The sequence below is a fragment of the Natator depressus genome, chromosome 13 (assembly GCF_965152275.1).
Source record: "Natator depressus isolate rNatDep1 chromosome 13, rNatDep2.hap1, whole genome shotgun sequence".
Classification (NCBI taxonomy): Eukaryota; Metazoa; Chordata; order Testudines; family Cheloniidae; genus Natator; species Natator depressus.
Window position 1 is genome coordinate 31,484,076 of NC_134246.1, and position 23,802 is coordinate 31,507,877.

At 46.8% G+C, this 23,802-nt stretch overlaps 1 protein-coding gene across 2 annotated transcripts in view; it reads left to right on the forward strand.

Moving 5' to 3' along the window:
* MMP24 (matrix metallopeptidase 24) overlaps nt 1-23,802 on the forward strand; it is a 170,227-nt gene that overhangs the window by 128,150 nt on the left and 18,275 nt on the right. For both annotated transcript variants that reach the window (XM_074970413.1, XM_074970414.1), the window contains 2 exons: nt 15,316-15,530; nt 19,381-19,519. In XM_074970413.1, the coding sequence (XP_074826514.1) occupies nt 15,316-15,530; nt 19,381-19,519 (354 nt within the window). The remainder of the gene's footprint in view (nt 1-15,315; nt 15,531-19,380; nt 19,520-23,802) is intronic.

Below are 23,802 nucleotides of genomic sequence, written 5' to 3' on the forward strand. Positions count from 1 at the left end.
GTTATCTTCACAGGTCACCTTGATATTCAGATGGTCAGCAACACATGAAGCATGAAGGGAGGAGGCTAAAGTGCCAGTGATGGAAGTCACTCTCAAGGTGATCAGTCATGACACACAGGCTTTTTGAAGTTTTATGCCATGGTTGTGATGGAGATGAAGAAAGTTTTCTTCTTCACCACACAGGAAGTCTCAATCCAGGCTGCCTAATCGCATACACAGGGTTTAGCGTGTCTTGCTGTGAGGAATTTTCTGTCTACTTCACTGATTAGGTTCAGACCAGATAAGCTACTTCTGTGGTAGCAGGTCCATGTCATGCAAACAAATGCAATGTTTTTCTCTCATTCAGATTCAGCCGGTTTTGCTCATTGACATTCTGAAAGTGCTTGGCGAACTTAGAGCTACAACCTGTGGTTTGGCTTTGATACCTCCTGGTTGGCTCTGTCGGGCACTGGTTCACAATTGGTGGATATAGTCAGTGCCTGTAATAGAGGTTACGGTGGCAGAATCTCTTAAATAAGCATTTTGGTCACAAAGCCATTATCTCTAATGCTGTTGCTGATAAGTGGTCTGTCTACTCTTTGGAGCTGAGGGGCTCATTCTCCACTTGAAGAAACATGCTGTCATTTCAATAGTGTAGTGAAAATAGAGGCCAGCACTGGCACCACAAGTGGCAGTAGGAGCCAGCTGTCCCGAGTACATATCTAGTTTCTCAGATGGGCACGAACTCAGGACAGCTCCCCCCTCCCACTGCTTGCACTGCCATGGCCACATTCTATTTTTAGCATTAGCTCAATGAGACCCACCACAAACATACCTCCTTGAGCTGGGAATCATACCCAAAGCTCAGTGTGCCAAACCCAAACTGGTCAATCTTCAGCCTGCCTCCAGCCTTCCTTCTTGGGGACAGTTACAGGGAAGCAATTCTGGCAGTACTGAGGATCCCAAGATTGCATGGCCCCTTTCACTCTGGATTTAGATCAGGCTATGGTACAAAGACAGTCCTAGTCTGATGGTCGGTTGCTAAGAGGTGGTAGGGGTTTTTTCGGCCAAAATCTAAGAAGCTTCTTTAGATCTTTCAGCTGCTTTTGATACCCCTGACCATAGAGCAAGAGAGAGCTGCATGTGAGTACTAATGTTCTCTAAGAAAGGACCCAGGGGTTGTATGTTGTATGAGTGCTCTTCTGCCCTAAGGATTATCTCATGTGGAATGTAGCACGGTTTTCTTCACCTTCCTGACCAGAACAAGGACAACTTTGGCTAAAAGCCCATCCTGATTTGATGACAAAATGAAGGCAGCAATGAGAAATAAAAAAGCGACATGACGTAAATGGAACAAGGGTAAATAGACACCAACTGATATGAATTCGAAGTTATGAAGTTCAGAAAATGTATAGGGAACCAAGGACGTCAGGGAAAAATCCATGGCTGGCATAGCTAAGGACAGTAAGAAGGAGTTTTCAAAGTTTATTAGGAACAAAAATCCTAGGAATGCTATAGGCCAAGTACTAGATGGAGATGGTAAAATTGTTAATAATGATGCACAAAAGCCAGTAGTGATCAATAAAAATTTCTGTTCTGTATTTGGAAAGGACGATTATGTACTTGTGTCGCATGAGATGATGTACTTACCAGTCCATTAATAACTGAGGAGGATACTAAACAGCATCTAGTAGGAATATGCATTTTTAAATTAGAAGGCCCAGATAACTTCCCCCAAGAGTCTTAAAAGAATTTGCTGAGGAGATCTCCGGCCTACCGAAGCTAATTTTTAATATGATATCTTCTGTCTTCTTATCTATCTCTTTCTTAATGATTCCCAACATTCTGTTCGTTTTTTTGACTGCCGCTGCAGATTGAGTGGATGTTTTCAGAGAACTATCCACAAGGGCTCCAAGATCTCTTTCTTAAGTAACAGCTAATTTAGACCCCTTCATTTTATATGTTTTCCAATGTGCATTACTTTGCATTTATCAACATTGAATTTCATCTGCCATTTTTTTGCCTAGTCACCCAGTTTTGTGAGATCCCTTTGTAGCTCTTCACAGCCTTCTTTGGACTTAACTATATTGAGAAATTTTTTATCATCTGCCACCTCACTGTTTACCCCCTTTTCCAGATCATTTATGAATATGTTGAATAGGACTGGTCCCAGTGCAGACCCCTGGGGGACACCACTATTTATCTCTCTCCATTCTGAAAACTGACCATTCATTCCTGCTCTTTGTTTCCTATCTTTTAACCAGTTACCGATCCGCGAGAGGACCTTCCCTCTTATCCCATGACAGTGTACTTTACTTAAGAGCTTTTGGTGAGGGACCTTGTCAGAGGCTTTCTGAAAATCTAAGTACACTATATCCACTGGATTCCCCTTGTAAACATGCTTGTTGACCCCCTCAAAAATTCTAATAGATTGGTGAGGCATGATTTCCCTTTACAAAAGCCATGTTGACTCTTCCCCAACAAATTATGTTCATCTATGTGCCTGACAATTTTGTTCTTTACTATAGTTTCAACCAGTTTGCCTGGTACTGAAGTCAGGCCAACCAGCCTATAATTGCCTGGATCCACTCTGGAGCCCTTTTTAAAAATTGGCATCACATTAGCTATCCTCCAGTCATTTGGTACAGAAGCTGATTTAAACCACAGTTCGTAGCTCTGCAGTTTCACATTTGAGTTCCTTCAGAACTCTTGGGTGAATACCATCTGGTCCTGGTGACTTCTTACTGTTTAATTTATCAGTTTGTTCCAAAACCTCCTCTAATGACACCTCAATCTGGGACAGTTCCTCAGATTTGTCACCTGAAAATAATGGCTCAGGTTTGGGAATCTCCCTCACATCCTCAGCCATGAAGACCGATGCAAAGAATTTATTTAGTTTCTCCACAATGGCCTTGTCGTCCTTGAGTGCTCCTTTAGCATCTCAATTATCCAGTGGCCCCACTGGCTGTTTAGCAGGCTTCCTGCTTCTGATGTACTTAAAAATGTTTTTCACAGTTACTTTTTGAGTCTTTGGCTAGCTGTTCTTCAGATTCTTTCTTGGCCTTCTTAATTATATTTTTACACTTCACTTGCAGGAGTTTATGCTCCTTTCTGTTCTCCTCACTAGGATTTAACTTCCACTTTTTAAAGGATGCCTTTTTGCCTCTCACTGCTTCGTTTACTTTGTTGTTTAGCCACGATGGCACTTTTTTGGTTCTCTTACTATGTTTTTTAATTTGGGTTATACATTTAAGTTGAGCCTCTATTATGGTATCTTTAAAAAGTTTCCATGCAGCTTGCAGGGATTTCACTTTTTGCACTGTACCTTTTAATTTCTGTTTAACTAACTTCCTCATTTTTGTGTAATCCCCCTTTCTGAAATTAAATCCTACAGTGTTGGGCTGCTGTGGTGTTTTCCTCACCACAGAAATGTTAAATTTAATTATATTATGATCACTATTACCAAGTGCTCCAGCTATATTCACCTCTTGGACCAGATCCTGTGCTCCACTTAGGACTAAATCAAGAATTGCCTCTCTTCTTGTGGGTTCCAGAAGTAGTTGCTCCAAGAAGCAGTCATATATGTTGTCAAGAAACTTGATCTCTGCATCCCATCCTGAGGTGACATGTACCCAGTCAATATGGGGATAGTTGAAATCCCCCATTATTATTGAGTTTTTTATTTTAATAGCCTCTCTAATCTCCCTGAGCATTTCACAGTCACTATCTCCATCCTGGTCAGGTGGTCAGTAATATATCCCTACTGCTATATTCTTATTATTTGAGCATGTAATTACTGTCCACAGTGATTCTATGGTACAGTTTGGCTCATTTAAGATTTTTACTTCATTTGATTCTATCCTTTCTTTCACATATAGTGTTCAGTTAGTTAGGGTCCCAGCAAGGACTTTGCCCCAGGTGGGGCATGCCCCATTCTCCGGTGTTAAGCCCTGCTCCATGTGTAACAGGCCTATGCCTGTTAGTGTCCTTCACAATAGTTTTCTGCAGTGCCTCAGGGAGTCCCACGTGAAGGAGTGTTGTCGCATCTGTAAGAACTTTCATCCTTGGACACAGAAGGAATGCAATGCGACGTACGACTCAGGGCCCTCCTGATGCAGGCAGCCCTGCGCTCAGCCTTGGAGCCAGCTCGGCCTGAAATGGAACCCAGTGCTTTGGCATCGGTGCGTAGCACATCCCAGTCATCGGGCTCCTCCCAGCACCGTTCCCTGTCCCCAGTGCCGAAAAAGAAGCCGAAGAAGATGGAACCAGGCAAGCCCAATAAAGGTGCTCTGGGCAAAGGACGTTGTTTGGGCCTTATGCCCACTCTGGACCTGCACAAGGGCTCCACCCTCGGGAGTTCCTTCCCTCAAAAAGACCCACCACCAACTCTGGGGAGCAGTACAGGGTCCCAGCTGATGGTGCAGTTGACGCCCGCTCAGCTCTTCTTGCCTGCACAGCAAAGAGAGCTCCCACCACAGCCAGCACCACATTCAGCAATGGAACCGGCTGAGGCTCCCCGCAAGAGCAAGCCTGCCAGTAAGGCCTCGCACAAGACGAGTGAGTGCCACCGGTCTCTGGAGCCAAGACAGATCCCTAGGTCGCCATGCTCTTGATCTCCGCGGCCCAGGTCTCTGGCCCATCATTACTAGGCATTGGTACTGCGTTCCTGGTCCCCTTCTTTGCACCGAAGATCTCCCAGGTGTAGAGGATCTCGCCGGCACCAGTCTTCGTCACGTCATTGGTCACCGAAGCTGAGACCTCGAGGCCGCTCCCTGACACGATGACGCTCTCCCTACTCCCAGCACCAGTCGAAACACTCTGGGCATCGGTCATCAGCGTCGATGGTTAGCTGCCAGACCCAGGCCTCGACAGCCCTGCCGTGGTCACCGGAGGATGACAACTTCTCTGGATTGGAGGCGTAGTTCAGCCCCTCGCACAGGCAGCAACAGGACTGGACTCTGGAGGGTGGTCTGCCAATGGCTGACCCTATGGCCTTCTTGCAATGCCTGGGGGGTTCCTGTCATGCCATTTCCCCACTCCCGACAGCCCTCGGTTGCCACATCAGACAGGCCGTAGTCAGCACCCATAGCACCGTCGGCACCGGGTTCAGTGCAGGACACTCCGGTGACCGTGGCGGGTGAGGAGCCGGTGCCCACACCAAAGCCATCCTCCCCATTGAGGGAAGACACTGGTGGGCCTCCCTCAGTGGTCCAATCATCCTCCTCCTCCCCGGACAAGGTGGTGGCAGGCCCCTCCAGAGCTAGCCCACCAGATGATTTCAAGGCGCTGTTCCATAGGGTGGCTTTAAACATGGCCCTCAAAGCAGAAGAGATGAAGGAGCAGATAGACACATTGTTCATTGTGCTCTTGGCAGCCACCCCAGTGCACGAGGGGGCCCTGAACATTGCCAAGTCCTTCTGGCAAACCCTGTCCTCTGTTCCTCCCACGTTCAAGAGAGTGGAGAAAAAGTACTTCGTCCCTGCGAAAGGGTTTGAGTACTTGTACACATACCCGCTGCCATGATCATTGGTCATGTCTGCGGCCAACGAGAGGGATAAGCAGGGTCCCGCCAGTTCCGCTCCTAAAAATAAAGATGCTAAGAGGTTGGACTTGTTTGGTCGCAAGATTTATTCTACAGCCAGCCTCCAGTTTTGGGTGGTGAACCACCAGGCCCTCTTGGGCCGCTATAATTTTAACTTGTGGGATTCCTTCCTCAAGTTCAAAGAGTCCATGCCCCAGGAGGTGGCCCAGGAGTTTGCAGCTCTGGTGGAGGAAGGCACCACAGCGATTCGGTGCTCCGTCCAAATGGCCCGGGATGCGGTTGATTCGGCTGCCTTGGTGGTTGCCTCAGCAGTGGTTATGAGGTGCAGTTCCTGACTCCAGACCGCAGGCCTGTCCCAGGAGAGGCAGGCCTCTATCCAGTACCTCCCATCTGATGGTGTCGGCCTTTTCTCCGACCAGACAGACACGCGGCTGCACGGACTTAAGGACACACGGGCGACTCTCCACTCTCTGGGGATACACACTCCTCAGACGTTGATGCAGCCATTCTGGTCTCCTCTGCCACCGCGACAGTGGCAGCCCTGTCAAGGGCCTACAAAGAAACAGGACACCGGGTTTAGTCACCACTGCCCATCGTCTTCCCGCTCCCCTGCACAGCCTGGCCCAGCAAAGCACCAAGGGGACTAGAAGCACTCATTTTGAGGGTGCGCCTGGGAGCGACACACCAGCCATCTGCCCGGATCCTTCCCGCCCTTTCCTCAACTGCCTCTCCCTTTATTGTTCAGCCTGGTCCAGGGTTACATCGGACCGCTGGGTCCTGCACATAGTTGCTCGGGGCTATACCCTGCAATTCCTGGTCACCCCTTCCACCCACCCACCCTTTCTCCATCCCTTTTCAGGGACCCTTCTCATGACCATCTTCTAATTCAGGAGATTGAGAAACTCCTAGACTTGGGAGCTGAAGAGGAGGTTCCTCAGGCTATGGAAGGAAGAGGATTCTACTCCTGCTACTTCCTAATCCCGAAGGCGAAAGGGGGCCTCAGACCCATTCTGGACCTGCACGGCCTCAACGTGTCTCTCAAGGAGTTGAAATTCCACATGGTCTCCCTGGCCTCCATCATCCCTTCTCTGGATCCAGGGGACTGGTACGCCGCTCTCGATTTAAAGGATGCTTACTTCCATGTCTTTGTATGCCCAGGACATAGATGGTTCCTATGCTTCATAGTAGTCGGGCAACACTTTCAGTTCATGGAGCTACTTTCTGGCCTGTCCTTGGCCCGCAGGTTGTTCATGAAATGCACGGCAGCTTACCTCAGATGTCAAGGGGTCCAGATCTTTCTGTATGTCAAAACTGGCTCATCAAGGGCAGGTCTCCGGAACAGGTACAAAGGAGCCTTGATCTGGTGCATTCCACCTGCAGCGACATGGGCCTATTGATAAACACAGAAAAGTCCACATTAACACCAGTCCAATGCATAGAGTTTATCGGAGTGGTCCTCGACTCCATGCAGGCCAGGGCCTTCCTTCCCGAAGCGCGTTTTCAGGCCATGGCGGGCTTAGTCTCCCACATGCAAGCCGATCCGCTCACCACGGCCCACACTTGTCTGTGACTGTTGGCTGCATGGCCATGTGCACATATGTTGTCAGTCATGCCCGTCTTCATATGAGGCTTCTGCAAATGTGGCTGGCCTCAGTTTATATTCCCAGCAGGCACCCCTAGACCAAGTAGTCACAGTGCCGAGCCATGTCCCACTGTCGTTGGACTGGTGGCAGGATCCCAAGTCTGTGCTCCAAGGAGTTCCCTTTGTGTCCCCGACCCCATCGCTCTCCCTGGTCTCGGATGCTTCTGATCTGGGCTGGGGAGCCCACCGGGGTGAGCTCAACACCCAGGGTTGTTGGCTACAACCCGACCTGGCCTTCCACATCAATGTAAGGGAGCTCAGGGCAGTTCGACTGGCCTGTCAGGCTTTCTTGCCCCACCTGAGGGGCAAAGTGGTACAGGTCCTGATGGACAATACCGCTACAATGTATTACATCAACAGATGGGGGGTGCCAGGTCTTCGGCCCTTTGTTGAGAAGCACTCAGCCTCTGGGACTTTTGCGTGAGGAACTCCATTCACCTGGTGGCCGCCCACCTGCTGGGGACCAAGAACATTTTGGCGGATCACCTCAGCAGGACCTTCTCGTCTCACCACGAATGGTCACTCCATCCAGAGGTAGTCAGACTGATCTTCCGCAAGAGGGGGAATCCCCAGGTGGACCTGTTCATGTCCAGGCAGAACAGGAAGTTCCATGTGTTCTGCTCTCTGCAGGGCAGGGACAAGGGCTCCCTGTTGGATGCCTTCCTGAATTCATGGTCAGGAACGCTGATGTACACCTTCCTGCCGGTGCCCTTGATCCATAGGATCCTCCTGAAGGTGAAGCAAAACAAGGCCACGGTCATCGTGGCCTCGTCAACACTGGTTCAGCGTGCTGCTGAGTCTGTAGGCAGCCACCCCCCTGCAGCTGCCTCTTCAGCCGGATCTGCTGTCCCAGAACCATGGCAATCTGCTGCACCCGAACCTGGTGGCGCTGTACTTGGTAGCCTGGCTGCTGCATGGCTGAGTGGAGAGGAACAACAATGTTCCCCAGCAAGTCCTGCTGGACAGCAGGAAGCCTTCCACCTGAACTACCTATGTGGCAAAGTGGAAGCAAATTGCGTGTTGGGCCTTGGATCGTCGCAGCCGTATGGAGAGGCCACACTGCAGGACATCCTGGACTATTTGGTACACCTTAAGCTCCAGAGCTTGTCATTCTTCAGTCAAGTTGCACCTGACGGCCATTTTGGAGTTCCATCCTCCATTTCAAGGCAAGTCGGTCTTCACCCACCCTATTATGGCATGGTTTCTGAAGGGCATGGAGCGCTTTTACCTGCATGTCCGGGATCCGGTACCCCCTTGGGACCTGAATCTTGTGCTGTCACGGTTCATGGGTCCCCCCCTAGCTTCCTGCTCCCTCCTGCTTCTCTCCTGGATGGTCTCCTTCCTTGTCGCCATAACTTCGGCCCTGTCGATTGTCCAAAATCAGAGCTCTAACGTCTGAACCACCTTACACAGTCTTCTATAAGGACAAGGTTCAGCTGCGTCCGCACCTGGCCTTTCTAACCAAGGTCATCTCCCAGTTCCATACTGGTCAAGACATATACTTGCTGGTCCTTTGTCCCAAGCCCCACTCAACAGATGAGGAACGCAGTTTGCATACGCTGGATGTCCGACGGGCTCTGGCCTTTTACATAGACAGAATGAAGCCGTTCTGTAAGTCAACACAGTTGTTCATGGCAATCGCAGAGAGGATGAAAGGTTGCCCTATCTCTGCCCAAAGAATATCTTCATGGATCACGGCCTGTATCCGCTACTGCTATGAGCTAGCGAAGGTGTTCCCACTGCCAATAGTGGCAGCTCACTTGACTAGGGCACAGGCGATTTCGGCAGCCTTCCTCTCACAGGTGCCGATCCAAGAGATCTGTCAGGCCGTGACCCGGTCATCTGTCCACACATTTGCTTCACACTATGTGCTGACCCGGCAAGCTTGGGGTGACGCTGGCTTCGGCAGACCTGTGCTACAAACTGCATGATGGTGAACTCCGAGCCCACCTCCATTGATCCTGCTTGTGAGTCACCTAGAATGGAATCGACATGAGCAAGCACTCGAAGAAGAAAAAACAGATACCTACCTTTCATAACTGTTGTTCTTCAAGATGTGTTGCTCACGTCCATTCCATTACTCGCCCTCCTGCCCCTTTGTCAGAGTTGTCGGCAAGAAGGAACTGAGAGGGCGCAGGGCTGGTGGCCCCTGATATACTGCGGCATGAGCACGGCACTTCAGGGGGAACCACAGCCGGCCCTATGGATACTGCTAAGGCAAAAATCTCCGACGGTTGTGCACGTGGGCATGCGCACACCTAGAATGGAATGGACATGAGCAAGACATCTTGAAGAACAAATTACCAAAGCTAGGTATCCATTTTTTCTTAGGTCCGGACCCCCTTCTCCCAGAGTCTAATGAATGCTTCCTTTGTCACTTCATGTACCATGAGTTGGGTACCAGGAGACAAACTGTCTATGTGGAAGGATGTTCCCTGCTGCTTTTATTCTCACTGGTTTGAGCATTCTTTGTTTCCTTTCCTCTTGATGGTTCCATTTACTGCTTAAATGCAAATTAAGCAGAGCACACATTCCTCTCTTTGAGACAGACCTATTTGCCAACCTCTGTTTGGAACATGTGTTAATAACACCATTTAGTGGAATCTTATAACTTCACAAACAATGTTGTTACACATATTTTATTAGGATGATACTGATCGGCAAATTATGAGTTTTCAAATGATTGTTACAATAGTGTGTAGTGTGTGAATACAGGGGTACATTCTGTCACAGTTCCAATATTCAAAATAGGCAAACGAGATGACCAGGGTAAGTAGGCCAGCTAGCCTGACATCAGTCCCAAGCAAAAAAAAATGAAAAAAATTGATACAAGATTCAATTGATAAATAATTCAAGGATGGGAATATAATTAATTACAGTTAACATGGCTTTATGGAAAATAGGTCTTGTTAAACATATGATTTCATTCTTTGAGAAAATTACAATAACTGCATAGATGTAATATATTTAGACTTTTGTAAAGCATTTGACTTTGTATCACACAACATTCTGATTAAAAATTAGCTCTGTACAATATCAATAAAGTACATGCTAAATGGATTATGAACTGGCTAACTGACAAATCTCAGAAAAGTAACAGTCAATGAGGAATCATCATTGAATGGGAGTGTTTCCAGTGGGCTTCCTCAGGGATCAGTTCTAGGAACAATGAAATTCAATATTTTCATCAATGTTTTGAAGTAAGTATAAAATCACTGCTAATAAAATTTACAGATGAAACAAAGATTGGCAGACAGATAAATAATAATGAGGACAGGGCAGTCATTCAGAATAATTGGATTCTCTTTGTAAACTGGACCACTTCAAACAAAATGTTTTAATACAGCTAAGTGCAAAGTTACACATCTAGGAACAATGAATGCAGGCCATATCTTCCAGATGGGGGGACTGTGTCCTGGAAAGCAGTGACTCTGAAAAGGGTTTAGGGGCCACAGTGGACAAACAACTCAACATGAGCTTCTTGTGGAGAAAAGAGTCACAAAAATGATTCAAGGGCCGGAGAAAATGCTTCACAGTGAGAGAATTTTAAAGAGCTCAATTTGTTTAGCTTATCAAAAAGACAAATAGGTTTATTTGATTATAGAGTCTAAGTATTTTCATGGAGAGATAATACTCGGTACTAAAGTTCTCTTTAATCTAGAGGATAACAGTATAACAAGAACCTGTGGCTGGAAGATGAAGCCACACAAAATGAACTTAGAAACAAGGCACACATTTTTAACAGTGAAGGTGATTGACCATTGGAAAAAACTGCCAGAGGAAGTGGTGGATTCTCCATTTCTTGATGCTTTCAAATCCAGACCAGATGCCTTTCTGGAAGACATGCTTCAGCATATCCGCATAGTGCTTCTCTTCCCCACCACGATGGGTATGTCTACACTGCAGTTAGACACCCGCAGCTGGCCTATGCCAGCTGACTTGGACTCGCAGGGCTCAAGCTAAGGGGCTGTTTAATTGCAGTGTAGACATTGGGGCTTGGGCTGAAGCCCAGACTCTAGGTCCCTGCGAGGTGGGAGGCTTGCAGAACTTGTACTGCAGATTGAGCCCGAATCGCAATTAAACAGCCCCTTAGCCTAGGTCAGCTGGCAGAGGCGAGCTGTGGGTGTCTAATTGCAGTGTAGACAGACCTTATGTGGCCTTGGAGCAACACTGCAAAGAGGAGCTAGCCAGAGACTCCAGACAGTAGGAACAGAAGCAGCCAAAGCAGGGACCTTTTTCACCTTTGGACATTCCAGTCAAAACGGTAGAAAGTTCTGACTCTGCCCTGTGCTGATAAGTTGTTTGCTCCAATCCTCCGCATCTCTCCTCAGTCTCTTCACCTCAGATTCACTCCACACCTTCCCTTCTTACACTCTTCTGCCCCACCCCCCTCACCTCCCTTCTCTTTCCATTTATCTGATCCCCTCCGAAGTAACTCTCCCCACGAAAAAAAATGTGGAAGTACTGTATTGTTGGTTGGCCACAGAAACGGCAGAATTGAAGGAGAAAACAGACCTCTAGTGGAGAAGGCCTGCAAAGTCATGGGACTCCCCTCAGAGCTGTCAGCAGCAAGGGAGTAGGGGTCGGTGCTGGGAGTGAGTTAGGGCTGTGGGTTTGTGGAGAGGTTTTATTGGTGGGGCACAAAGAATCCCTCAATGCCAACTGGCAAAGAATTCCCTGTTTTGTGACAGCAACTCCTATCAGGCCTGAATGTGACACTTTATACCTTGGGGGAGCGCCCTGTAACCCCCGTATTCATCATTTGTTCATGAATCTAGTTCTTTTCTTTAAAACAAAACAAGACAAAAATCACACAAAATGGGACAGAAAAATACAGCAAAGATGAATGCAACTTCTGCCTCTGGTGCTGTCCTTCACTTCCAGCCTTTCTGCTGGGAAATTGCAGGCCTAGCACATGGTTTTATTAGCCACTCCAAGTTCTGACAAACATTCACCAGCATCAGGGTGTTTAAAGCATTGCTTTTAGCTGCCTTTCTGGTCCTATGTTTACAGGAGTATTGCAAAAGGTGGGGTCAGCTTGGTGCCTAAGCCTATTGCTTATTAGATAGCTGTCCAAAAGATAACATCAGTACCCAGGAGAAATAAGGTGGTGGGGGGAGGGGAAATGATACACAAGGGAGGGGATGAGAGCAGGAACCTCAGGCACATGCCCCAGGTGTTGTTCAGGATTTAATCTGTGGAAGGGGTGACGCCATCTGATTCCCTCTCTATGGCCTGGTCAGGACATCTTTCCAGATCAGGGCAACACAGACCCATTGGCATCACGGTGGATGCTGGGGTCCCTCCCAGAAGACAGTCTGCTAGGGGCAGCAGCAGCCATGATGATGAAGTTCACTCCCAGTCTGCCTGCCCCACTGGCTCTTTAAGTGACCCCTGCATAAGCACTGTCTAGCTGGGGGGTGGCAGCCTCAGCCTATTAAAATTAACCAGGCAGAACACATTTGGGGGTTTCCAACTATAAGCATTTATAGAATCCATCCCACCCCAATGTCTAGGAGCTTTCAGCTTGTTGTCATGCCAACTGGAGACCTTGCCAGGAGCATGGCAGATCCTTTATCACAGTCCTTTTCCCTTCATCCAGCTGGTACCAGTTTTTCCTATTGCTTTTAACAACATTTCTATATAACGGGCTCAGAAGGATGTTTATTGCCTTGTACAGTTGAGGGTATAGGTCTCCACACAGCAATGAGCTTATTGTGTATCTTTACAGCGTGTAATGTTTCTGCATTTTTGTGCCGTCATTCGGTCAGATCACAGAAGTGCTCAGACTGGAAACCTTCTATGAAAGGCAGTGGTGTCACTTTTCTAACCAGTTCCCCAGACTGGTCATTAAGGCCAGTGTGGTGCGGGAGCTGTCATCATTTGAATTAGTCCTGATCATGTACATCCATTAGCGATCCCAGGGTATTTTTCTGCAAGCAGCTGTGTTAAACCCAATAGCCTGGCTAAACTGAACTGGCGTAATTGCATTCTGCATCCCTTGCCGTTTCCATTGGCTACTGTATTATTCTTCACTTCCTGACTTCAGCTGTTCTGTGGTGCCATTGAACAGCTATTGCCTCTCTCCCCAGCAGGATTCAGAGTAGCAGCCGTGTTAGGCTATATTCGCAAAAAGAAAAGGAGTACTTGTGGCACCTTAGAGACTAACAAATTTATTTGATCATAAGCTTTCATGAGCTACAGCTCACTTCATCGGATAAATACAGTGGGGAGATTTATATACACAGAGAACATGAAACAATGGGTGTTACCATACACACTGTAAGGAGAGTGATCATTTAGGATGAGCTAATGCCGGGGGGGGGGGGGGGGGGAAGGGAAGAAAACCTTTTGTAGTGATAAACAAAGTGGGCCATTTCCAGCAGTTGACAAGAACGTCTGAGGAACAGTGGGGGGTGGTGGTGGGGGAAATAAACATGGGGAAATAGTTTTACTTTGTGAAATGACCCATCCACTCCCAATCTCTATTCAAGCCTAAGTTAATTGTATCCAGTTTGCAAATTAATTCCAATTCAGCAGTCTCTCGTTGGAGTCTGTTTTTGAAGTTTTTTTGTTGAAGAATTGTCACTTTTAGGTCTCTAATCGAGTGACCAGAGACACTGAAGTGTTCTCCGACTGGTTTTTGAATGTTATAATTCTTGCTGTCTGATTTGTGTCCATTGATTCTTTTACGTAGAGACTGTCCAGTTTGACCAATGTACATGGCAGAGGGGCATTGCTGGCACATGATGGCATATATCACATTGGTGGATGTGCAGGTGAACGAGCCTCTGATAGTGTGGCTGATGTGATTAGGCCCTATGATAGTCTCCCCTGAATAGATATGTGGACACAGTTGGCAACGGGCTTTGATGCAAGGATAGGTTCCTGGGTTAGTGGTTCTGTTGTGTGGTGTGTGGTTGCTGGTGAGTATTTGCTTCAGGTTGGGGGGCTGTCCATAAGCAAGAACTGGCCTGTCTCCCAAGATCTGTGAGAGTGATGGGTTGTCCTTCAGGATAGGTTGTAGATCCTTGATGATGCATTGGAGAGGTTTTAGTTGGGGGCTGAAGGTGATGGCTAGTGGCGTTCTGTTATTTTCTTTGTTGGGCCTGTCCTGTAGTAGGTGACTTCTGGGTACTCTTCTGGCTCTGTCAATCTGTTGCCAACTGTGTCCACATATCTATTCAGGGGAGACCATCATAGGGCCTAATCACATCAGCCACACTATCAGAGGCTCGTTCACCTGCACATCCACCAATGTGATATATGCCATCATGTGCCAGCAATGCCCCCCCCGCCCCGCTCTCCTGCTGGTATTAGCTCATTTTAAGTGATCACTCTCCTTACAGTGTGTATGGTAACACCCATTGTTTCATGTTCTCTGTGTATATAAATCCCCCCACTATATTTTCCACTGAATGCATCCGATGAAGTGAGCTGTAGCTCACGAAAGCCTGTGCTCAAATAAATTTGTTAGTCTCTAAGGTGCCACAAGTCCTCCTTTTCTTTTTCCCCAGCAGGAGTTGCAGTTGGTGTTGTTACTTCAGATTCCTTCTTGCTTATCTCCCATACTCCTTGCATCTGTGAACAGACACTTCAATACATTAACTCATGTTAAATTCTTATTGTTTCAGAATAGCTCTGACTTTTCTCCTGTTACTCATCCTGGAAGCACCAGTCCTACAGTTCAAGTTAGGTGAATGCTCCCCTCCCCCAGCTCTCCTGTGTCTGGCAACTGCTGCTTATATCTGTGCAATGTGTAAGGGCTTAAGTTGAAAAAGACACGCCCCCCCCACACCCCCTCAAGTGACACAAGTTACAGCGACCTAAGCCCTGTCCGCACCAGCACTATGTCAGCAGGATACACTCTCCCACTGACATAGCTTCCACCTCTTGCGGAGGTGGAGTAATTCTGCCTCCGGGACAGCGCTCTCCCGTTGGCATAGAGTCTCTTCACCAGACACGCTACAGCGGTGCAGCTGTGCCGATGCAGCGCTTCTAGCATAAACCTGTCCTAAGGAATGAGGGAGAGATTGCTGGTGAATCCCTGGGCAGGAATATTTGATCAGTGTGTTGACTTTCAAATGTCCTAGGACTAAAAACAGACATTCCAACTGTTCACCTTTCTAATCAGTTTTCTTTTCTTTTTTAGGTCCACCTGCTGAGCCACTGGAGCCCACCAGACCTTTACCGACTCTTCCTGTGCGCAGGATTCATTCCCCTTCGGAAAGGAAACATGAACGACAGCCAAGACCCCCCAGGCCACCTTTAGGTGATAGGCCATCAACTCCAGGCATGAAACCCAACATCTGTGATGGCAACTTTAACACTGTGGCTCTGTTTAGAGGAGAAATGTTTGTTTTCAAGGTACTAAATCTGTTTTACCAATGATGTTTTCTTTAAGCGTTATATCCTGGAAAAGAATAATATGTGTAAATAATTACACATTATCAGCCATTTTATGGTACCACTTTGCTTTACTGAAAACAGTTCTATTATGTTTAACTGACATAATCAATGAGCATGAGAATTTTGAAAGGAAAGTTTTAGCAGATCTGAAAATATTTTACTAACACTTGGCATGGTGCCTAAGGAAAGGGCATAAATGAAAAAGTGTTCTTTGTGATGTTCATAATCTTGTTTTTCCTTCAGAATTACCTGCATTTTTGACAAAAAATAAACCAGGTTCTGTTTAATGTTTTTAAAGCAAAAAATATCAGATAGGAGACTCTTCTAAACAACCATGCAACCTACAGTTGAGAAGCACCCTTCTTGCACTAACTCATTGTTCAATGGGATTCTTCCTACATAGCAGATGTAATCATAAAGCTATATTAACAAATCTGTATCTAGAATACATCAGCATTTTGATGACATCTTACTTTACTACTACTTAGCTCTTTTCATCAGTAGAACTGAAAGTACTTTACAAAGGAGGTCAGTTTCATTATACCCATTTTATACATGGGGAAACTGAGGCATAGAGAAGCTCCATGACTTGCCCAAGGTCACCCAGCAGACCAGTGGCAGAACCAGGAATACAACACAGAACTCCTGAATCCCAGTCCAGTACTGTATTGACTAGACCACATTGCCTCCCTGAGCACGTTACCTAGCGCTGCTCTGAGAAGGCTGGAGGGACCAATAAAGCAGGGAAGGGGCCTCTCTACAAAAACTGCAATTTTCTGTCAAGAGTGGGTATATAACCTGCTGGTCTCTGTGGGCGTAAGCATATTCTGAGAACAGTGACCAGATCAGACCCGGCAGGGGAGACATGGGGGAGAATGCCTAGTTTGAGGATCCTGATGAGGCCTAGATGTGAGTCAGGGCACCAAGAAGCTCAACAGTGTCAGTACTGAAGTGGGGAAATGCATGCCCACTGCTGCAAAGTAGGCACCATGGGGACTTTACCAGCAGGAATTCAGGGTTATGCAGTGGTTTTGGGAATCTAAATTTTGTATATAGGTGCTTAAAGTGGCAACTAGTAACATAATCTCCTTTGTGGATCTAGCTTTTAGAGTTGGGTTAGATCCTAAAGCTCAAATATTTGTTAGGGAGGTGCCAGTCTCAGTGCCATTGTTAAAGTTGAGTTCCTATTTATACTTAAAGAAGGGATTCAGCCTTTTTGTTTTATATGAAAAAAATGGCAAGGCATCTGGGAGAACAGAATGAATTTTCTGAGAATTTATAAGTATTATACATCCATTAATTATTAGTTATTATTAGTTAAATTGGAGAAGATGGGATTAATATGAGAATTGAAAGGTGGATAAGGAACTGGTTGAAGGGGAGACTACAACGGGTCATGCTGAAAGGTGAACTGTCAGGCTCGAGGGAGGTCACTAATGGAGTTCCTTAGGGATCAGTCTTGGAACCAATCTTATTTAACATTTTTAGTACTAACCGTGGGAGTGCACTAATAAAATTTGCGGATGACATAAAGTTGGGGGGTATTGCCATTACGGAGGAGGATCAGAATATCATACAAGAAGATCTGGAGGACCTTGAAAACTGGAGTAATAGAAATGGGATGAAATTTAATAGTGCAAAGTGCAAGGTAAGGCATTTAGGGACTAACAACAAGAATTTTTGCTATAAACTGGGGACGTATCAGTGGGATGTGACAGAGGAAAAGAAAGGGCTGGATGTATTGGTTGATCAGAGGATGACTGTGAGCTGTCAATGTGAAGCAGCTGTGAAAAAAAGGGTAATGCAGTCCTAGGATGCGTCAGGCAAGGTATTTCCAGTAGAGACAGGGAAGTGTTAGAACCGTTATACAAGGCACTGGTGAGCTCTCATCTGGAATAGTGTGTGCAATTCTGGTCTCCCTTGTTTAAGAAAGATGAATTCAAACTGGACCAGGTGCAGAGAAGGGCTACTAGGATGATCCGAGGAATGGAAAACCTACCTAATGAGACGAGACTCAGCTCGGCTAGTTCATCCTGACTAAAAGAAGGCTGAGGGAGATACATAAATACATCAAAGGAATAAATACCGGGGGGGGGGAGGAGTTATTTAAGTTAAGCACCAATGTGGACACAAGAACAAATGGATATAAACTGGCCATCAACAAGTTTAGGCTTGAAATTAGACCATGGTTTCTAACCATCAGAAGAGTGAAGTTCTGGAACAGCCTTGCAAGGGGAGCAGTGGGGGCAAAAAACCTAACTGGCTTCAAGACTGAGCTTGATAAGTTTATGGGGCGGGGGGGGCGGGGGTTGATGGGACTGCCTACAATGGCATGTCGCCGATCTGCAACTGCAAGCAGCAGATATCTCCAATGACCGGTGATGGGACACTAGATGGGGAGCACTGTGAATTGCTACAGAGAATTCTTTCCCAGGTGGTCTCTATCGCCATCAAGTAGCAGGTTATATTGGCCTCTGGGATGTGGACACTGCAGTTGGAGGTGTGACTCCAGATCCTGTAGACAAACCCAACCTAGCTTTGAGCTAGCTAGCTGGAACAACGAGAGCAGTGAAGCCACCGCAGCATGGCCTAGCCACCTGAGACCATAACTCAGGGCCCTGGCAGGCGTGTAGAGCTCATGCTGCTGCAGCTTCAGTGCTATTGTTATTCAAACTTGCTCACTCAAATCCAGCTGGGGTATGTCTCCACATTCTGCCCTCACACCTCTGACTATAGTGCAGACATACCCAAATGCTGCAGATGGAAGTCTCAGGGGCCAAGATAATCCATGCTAGGCTTGTTCCAGTAGTTAGAGAAAAGGAAGTGGCTCTGGAGTAGCAGTTGGTGGTTTAAGAAGAATACAGGCTGCCAATTCTATGTAGGGCTCAGGTGCTGAGCCCAGGGTCTCTCAGCCAGAATGAATCCTGGAGCCAAACTGCCTCATTCCCACAGAGCAAGGAACTTAGAGGAGTGGGAGTGGTGACCAGTCTCTCACAGAGGCAAGGTGAACTCTACCTATCTGTTGATGGGCTTGTCTGAGGAGAGTCAGGAGCCCAGCATGGACAGCTGGGGAGGAAGTACCTGGGGAGAGGACACGTTGTTCATTGGAACTTTACTACAAGACTTGTTGTTAGTTTGCTGCCAGACTCCTGGGAAGAGGCTGGACTCTTCGAAGGAGAAGACCCACTCCAGCGTGATGCTGTGTTGTTTGTTTTAAAAGGGGCTCAGTAGGCATGTGTGGCTGGTAGGAGTTGCAGCCTGCCACAGGTCACTTGTCCCACCTTCTGATTGCTTGTGCCAGTAGTACCACGTGTTGGCAGCTTTGAGAGGTACGGTGGGTTCAGTGAAAAGGCAGCCATCTTCCCTGAGTTCCAGCCATGGTGCAGGACAGTGGACTAAATGACCCTCTTCAGCACTGATGATCTTGATAAACTGTATGATTGTTCATTGTAAATTCTGGAAAAATATGCAAAAGAGGCCCTGCATGTACTAGTATCTTGTCTTCTGCCAAGTAGGTGGGATGGACCCACCCACCCACACACACACACACACGCACGAACACAAGAACACTCATTAAAGGATAGTAATGATTAGTACCAGTTCCTAACCTGTTATAGTGCTAAGAGAAAGCATCCTCCTATAAACTTAGCCAAAACTGGTTGGAATGCAGTCATTGCTCAAGATCAGTGCAACTACACAGAGCTCATGGTCGTCATTATGGCATCTGGGGGCATTTCATGCTCTAACTAGTGGTTGAATGCAGGGTATAAAAGTTCAGACACTCTAAGAGCCCTTTTTCTCTTCCTAGGATCGCTGGTTTTGGCGTCTGCGCAACAACCGAGTGCAGGAGGGGTATCCCATGCAGATTGAACAGTTCTGGAAAGGCCTCCCTGCAAAGATTGATGCTGCCTATGAGAGATCTGATGGGAAATTCGTTTTCTTTAAAGGTAGAGTATGTTTACAATACAATTTTGCATCACTGTTCTAACCACTCTTCCTGCGGCAAGCTTTGACAAATGGGATTTTTGCTTGTCTGTTCTAGCGTTGTATTGGTTGGAACTGTATCTCATGTTGGAACCATTTGTGCAAATCCACAAAGAAAGGTAACTGAACTCCTCACAAACCCTCACTTCTAATTGCTCAGAGCCAGATGTTTAAAGGTATTTGGACGCTTAAAGATGCAGCTAGGTATCTAGTAGGATTTTCACAAGCACTGTGGGCTAGATCCATAAAGGCACTTGGGTGCCTAACTGCTGCTGTAGGCACCAGATCCTCAAAACCCTGCTCAGCTGCTGCCTAACCCTGTCAGTGTCTAAATCCTCAGAGGTGCCTAAGTCTCTGCTAGTGGGAATATGCAAAATTGCCTACGTCCTGATGCTCCTGAGTTGCTTGGTGTGCTAACTCACGCCTAAGCCCTGGTGGGATTCTCAAAATAGGCATTCCCCTAGCTGCCTTTTGTACAGAGCCTGATCTAGTAGGCAGATGTTCGAGCTAGTGGAGAGGGGAGGTATTCAGTGTCCCCAAAAGCTCAGTGGCTACAGCATTCCCATGGGAGGTGGGAGACCTGGGTTTGTATCCCCACTCTCCCTGAGTTGGAACAGGGATTTGAACCCACGGCTCTTACATGAATGTCCTAAGCACCAGGCTGTTGGGTCCATTGGGGGCCTTCTCTCAATCTCTTGTTGAAGCCGTTGCACTTTGTATAAAGGCTTATTGGCATAGGGACTTGAACCCACTGTCATGTGACCCTCCCACATGTAGGTGAGTGCTCTGTGCGCGAGGCTATGGATTCAGTCTCTCACTTGCCCAGTGAATATTTCATTAGTTATACAAAGTGGAGCAGCTTCAACAGGACTGCTTGAGAGAGCCCCACGCAAGACACTCTACACGAGGGTTATAGCACCTTGCCTTAAATGTGGGAGCCCGAGGTTCAAATCAGGCAGAGCAGCAGTTTGGACCTGGGACTCCCTCATTCTGGGAGTGTGCCCTAGTTATTGGCTATAAGGGGGTGGTGTTGTCTCTCTCTCACAGCTGCTAGGACACAGGCTACCTAAATGGCTGACCTGGCTTAAGTGCCTGATGGCTGAGAATCCTGACCAGAGAGAGGTGCCTAACTACCTTTGAGGGTATCATGGCTTCACGGGGTCTGGTCTATGCCCCAGCCTGTAGCCAGTCCCTTGGGAGTGACTCTTTTAATGTGCTGGTCCACACAGTTCCACAGGCCAGGCCCGTGGCCTCCAAAACTGGGCCTTCAGGTGCCAGAAATCTCTGTGGCCTCCTGCAGTGAGTCCAGCCAAGCCAGACACTGTGGGAGGCTGGTTCTTACCCTTTTCAATGCCAGGCAGCCTTTTCAAACAAGGTAACAATTTGTTAGTGTCCTGGCCTACAGAATCTGAAAGTCATTAGGTTACCACAGAGAACCAAAGGTTAAGACAGAGGTCAGACTGGCCAACACCAGGGCCCTTGGGCCGTGCAACCATAGAAACCAATTTTCCTTCCTCTCTCTGGGCTTTTCTACACTTAAAGAACCACAGCAGGATAGCTGCACCGCTGCAGCACTTCAGTGTTGACACTACTTACATCAAAGGGAGGGTGGTCTCCTGTCAGTGTAGGCAATCCACCTCCCCAAGAGCCAATAGTTAGGAATTCTTCCATTGACCTTAGCACAGTCTACACAGGGACTTAGGCAGGCTTAACTGTGCTGCTCAGGGGTGTGGATTTTTCACACCCCTGACCGACATGTTCCAGTGTAGACTCTGTCCCTCCCTTTGTCTGTCAGTCCCAGGAGCGAGCCCCTGTGTCTGCGTGAGCTCACAGTTCCTGACACCTTTCCCCTTTGTTCTCCAGCTAGGGGGCCTTTGCTCTGCTTCCTGGCAGAGAGGTGGGGGGAAATCTCCTCCTCTTGGCTGTTGGTCACTAAGTGTGAATGCCCCGGCCATTAGGGTGTCCACTGTCTTGGCGGGATCCTCCATTCACATGCGTAGATTCTATTCAGTTTGTTAATGACTGAGGTGGCTACGAGTCAAACACACCATTCCTTTCCTTTACATACAGTACACTGAAGTGCAAAGCCTAGAGGAAAACTGAAGTACACGCAGGAATCATAAAAATACCATCAAAATTCCCAGATTGGTCACAGATGGGCAGAGCTTAGGCCTCGCCCTTCTCCACAGCATGTCCCACCGCTCAGCATGCTGGCTTCTCCAAATCCCTTTCTTAGGCCCCTAACTTCCCCATACAATGCCTGTGGTCCGGGGTGCCTAGGACTTAGTCCTCTTTGTGGATCTAACCCCTTGGTGCTGACTCCCATGGAAGTCATGAAATCAATGGAATTGGGCAATTAAGCGCTTTTTAAAATCCAACTAGGCCCCTTTCTGTATGTTTAGGTAAATACCTCCCTTTAAAAATCTGGCCTCACCCACTTCACTCATGATCTCAGGGAAATGAGGGGAGGATTTGGCCCAGAGGTGACCATGTCTTGATGAAGAGTGATTGCTGAATGGAATTCATTGTAAAACCAAATATACAGCAGTGTCACCAGTACAGTAGACATGCTTCACCATGCTTTATGCTTGTGTAGTCTGGAGTGGATCTTGTCATAAATGGCGAAGAAAGTTATTCTGGACGGTATGCAGGGACAGGTGGGAACCACATAACTGATGATTGTACAGAGTCCAAGGAACATGAGATTGACAAGTCCATTCAATCACATCTTGTTCACTGCAGTATTCCATTATAAATGTAATTTTTGACACGTCCTTACAAGCTCTTTTTAGCCTGAAGATAGGGGAGAATGTCTTTGAATTCTTGCGGCAAACCTGATGATGCATTTATAAATTACTGGATTTAGAAAAAGACTAGTGTTTCTCACTTGACAAAAATTGGTCCCACAATCCCTTTTTCATTCAAAAGTCAAAAACATATTTTTTCTATAAAACTCAAGTTTTACCAACTGGGCCTTATTGCGAATTTTAACATAGAGACCCCTCTTGTGAATAATGGCTTAAAGCTTTTAAAGTTACCCAGAGTCATATTCTTTACTGTTGGGATGGCCAGCAGGTGCCCAGCAGAGATTACAATGACTCTAAGAAACCTTAAATCTACTTCAGATTCTACCTAATTGAAGTGTTCATGTAAAAAAAAAAAAAAATCTCCAGCAGTTTTTGTCATGAAGAGTCTCCACAATGTAAACCAATGACTAGGATTGTTTGTCAATACAGTTGGTCAGACTGTTCATAGTGAATTATTTATCCAACCCATTTATTCCCACAAATGTTCTCTGAACAAAACAGAACTTTTAGGACTCTCTATTTGTAAATGTGTGTCAAATCATGTGTGTGTATTAATCACAGTTATGGACTGTCCATAAATTGAGCCACTACACTTATTTGTTATCCCTATATATTACATATGATTGGTCACCCAAGTCACATGGTATTGTTTCTGTTTCCTAACTGGATGACTGAGGCTTTATAAACAAGAGTTTATAAAGGAATCTTTGGTTCTCAACAGGATGGGAAGGAGAGGGAGCAGGAGATAAACAGACCTAAGGAATTCTAGGACATTTAATTTTTTCCTGTCCCATTCTGCACAACCAAGAGCATTATATTTGGCTCCTTATGTGGACCCCAGATGTAAAAATAATTGGCTTCCTTCCTAACTGGGGGAACAAGAAAGAAATCTTGCGGCCTTTTCTATAGCACTCATTGCTGTCATATCTGAGCCTGACAAATATTAATGAGTTATCTTTGCAGCAATCCTATTATATAGGGAGGGCTTCACAGACAAGGAACTGAGGCACTGGGAGATTATGGCCAAAATGTTCAAGTCTCCAGTAATTTTAGATGCTCAAGTTCTATAATGAGTGAGCAAGCAAGAGAATGATTCTACAGCCTGATGGTTAGAGCACTCCCCAAGAAGTGGGAGACTCAGGTCTAGCCCCCCTGCTCTAAGGTATCTTTATTTAATCCAAAGTGGAACAGCTTCAAGAAGAAAGACTGAGGATACTGCAGATCAGAATATCTCACAGCTCAGTGGTTAAAGCCTGCATCTCAGAGGTAACAGCTCCCTGTTCAAATCCCTTCTACCCCTCAGACAGAGGGGAAACTTGAGCCTGCAGAGTGGATTGGCCCCACAGGTGAGTTAGGTGGAGGAACACCTATCTTCCCCCACTCTGTGCATCACACTGGAGCTGAGGCATCAGGGTGCCTAGAGAGAGCCAGCGGTGTGC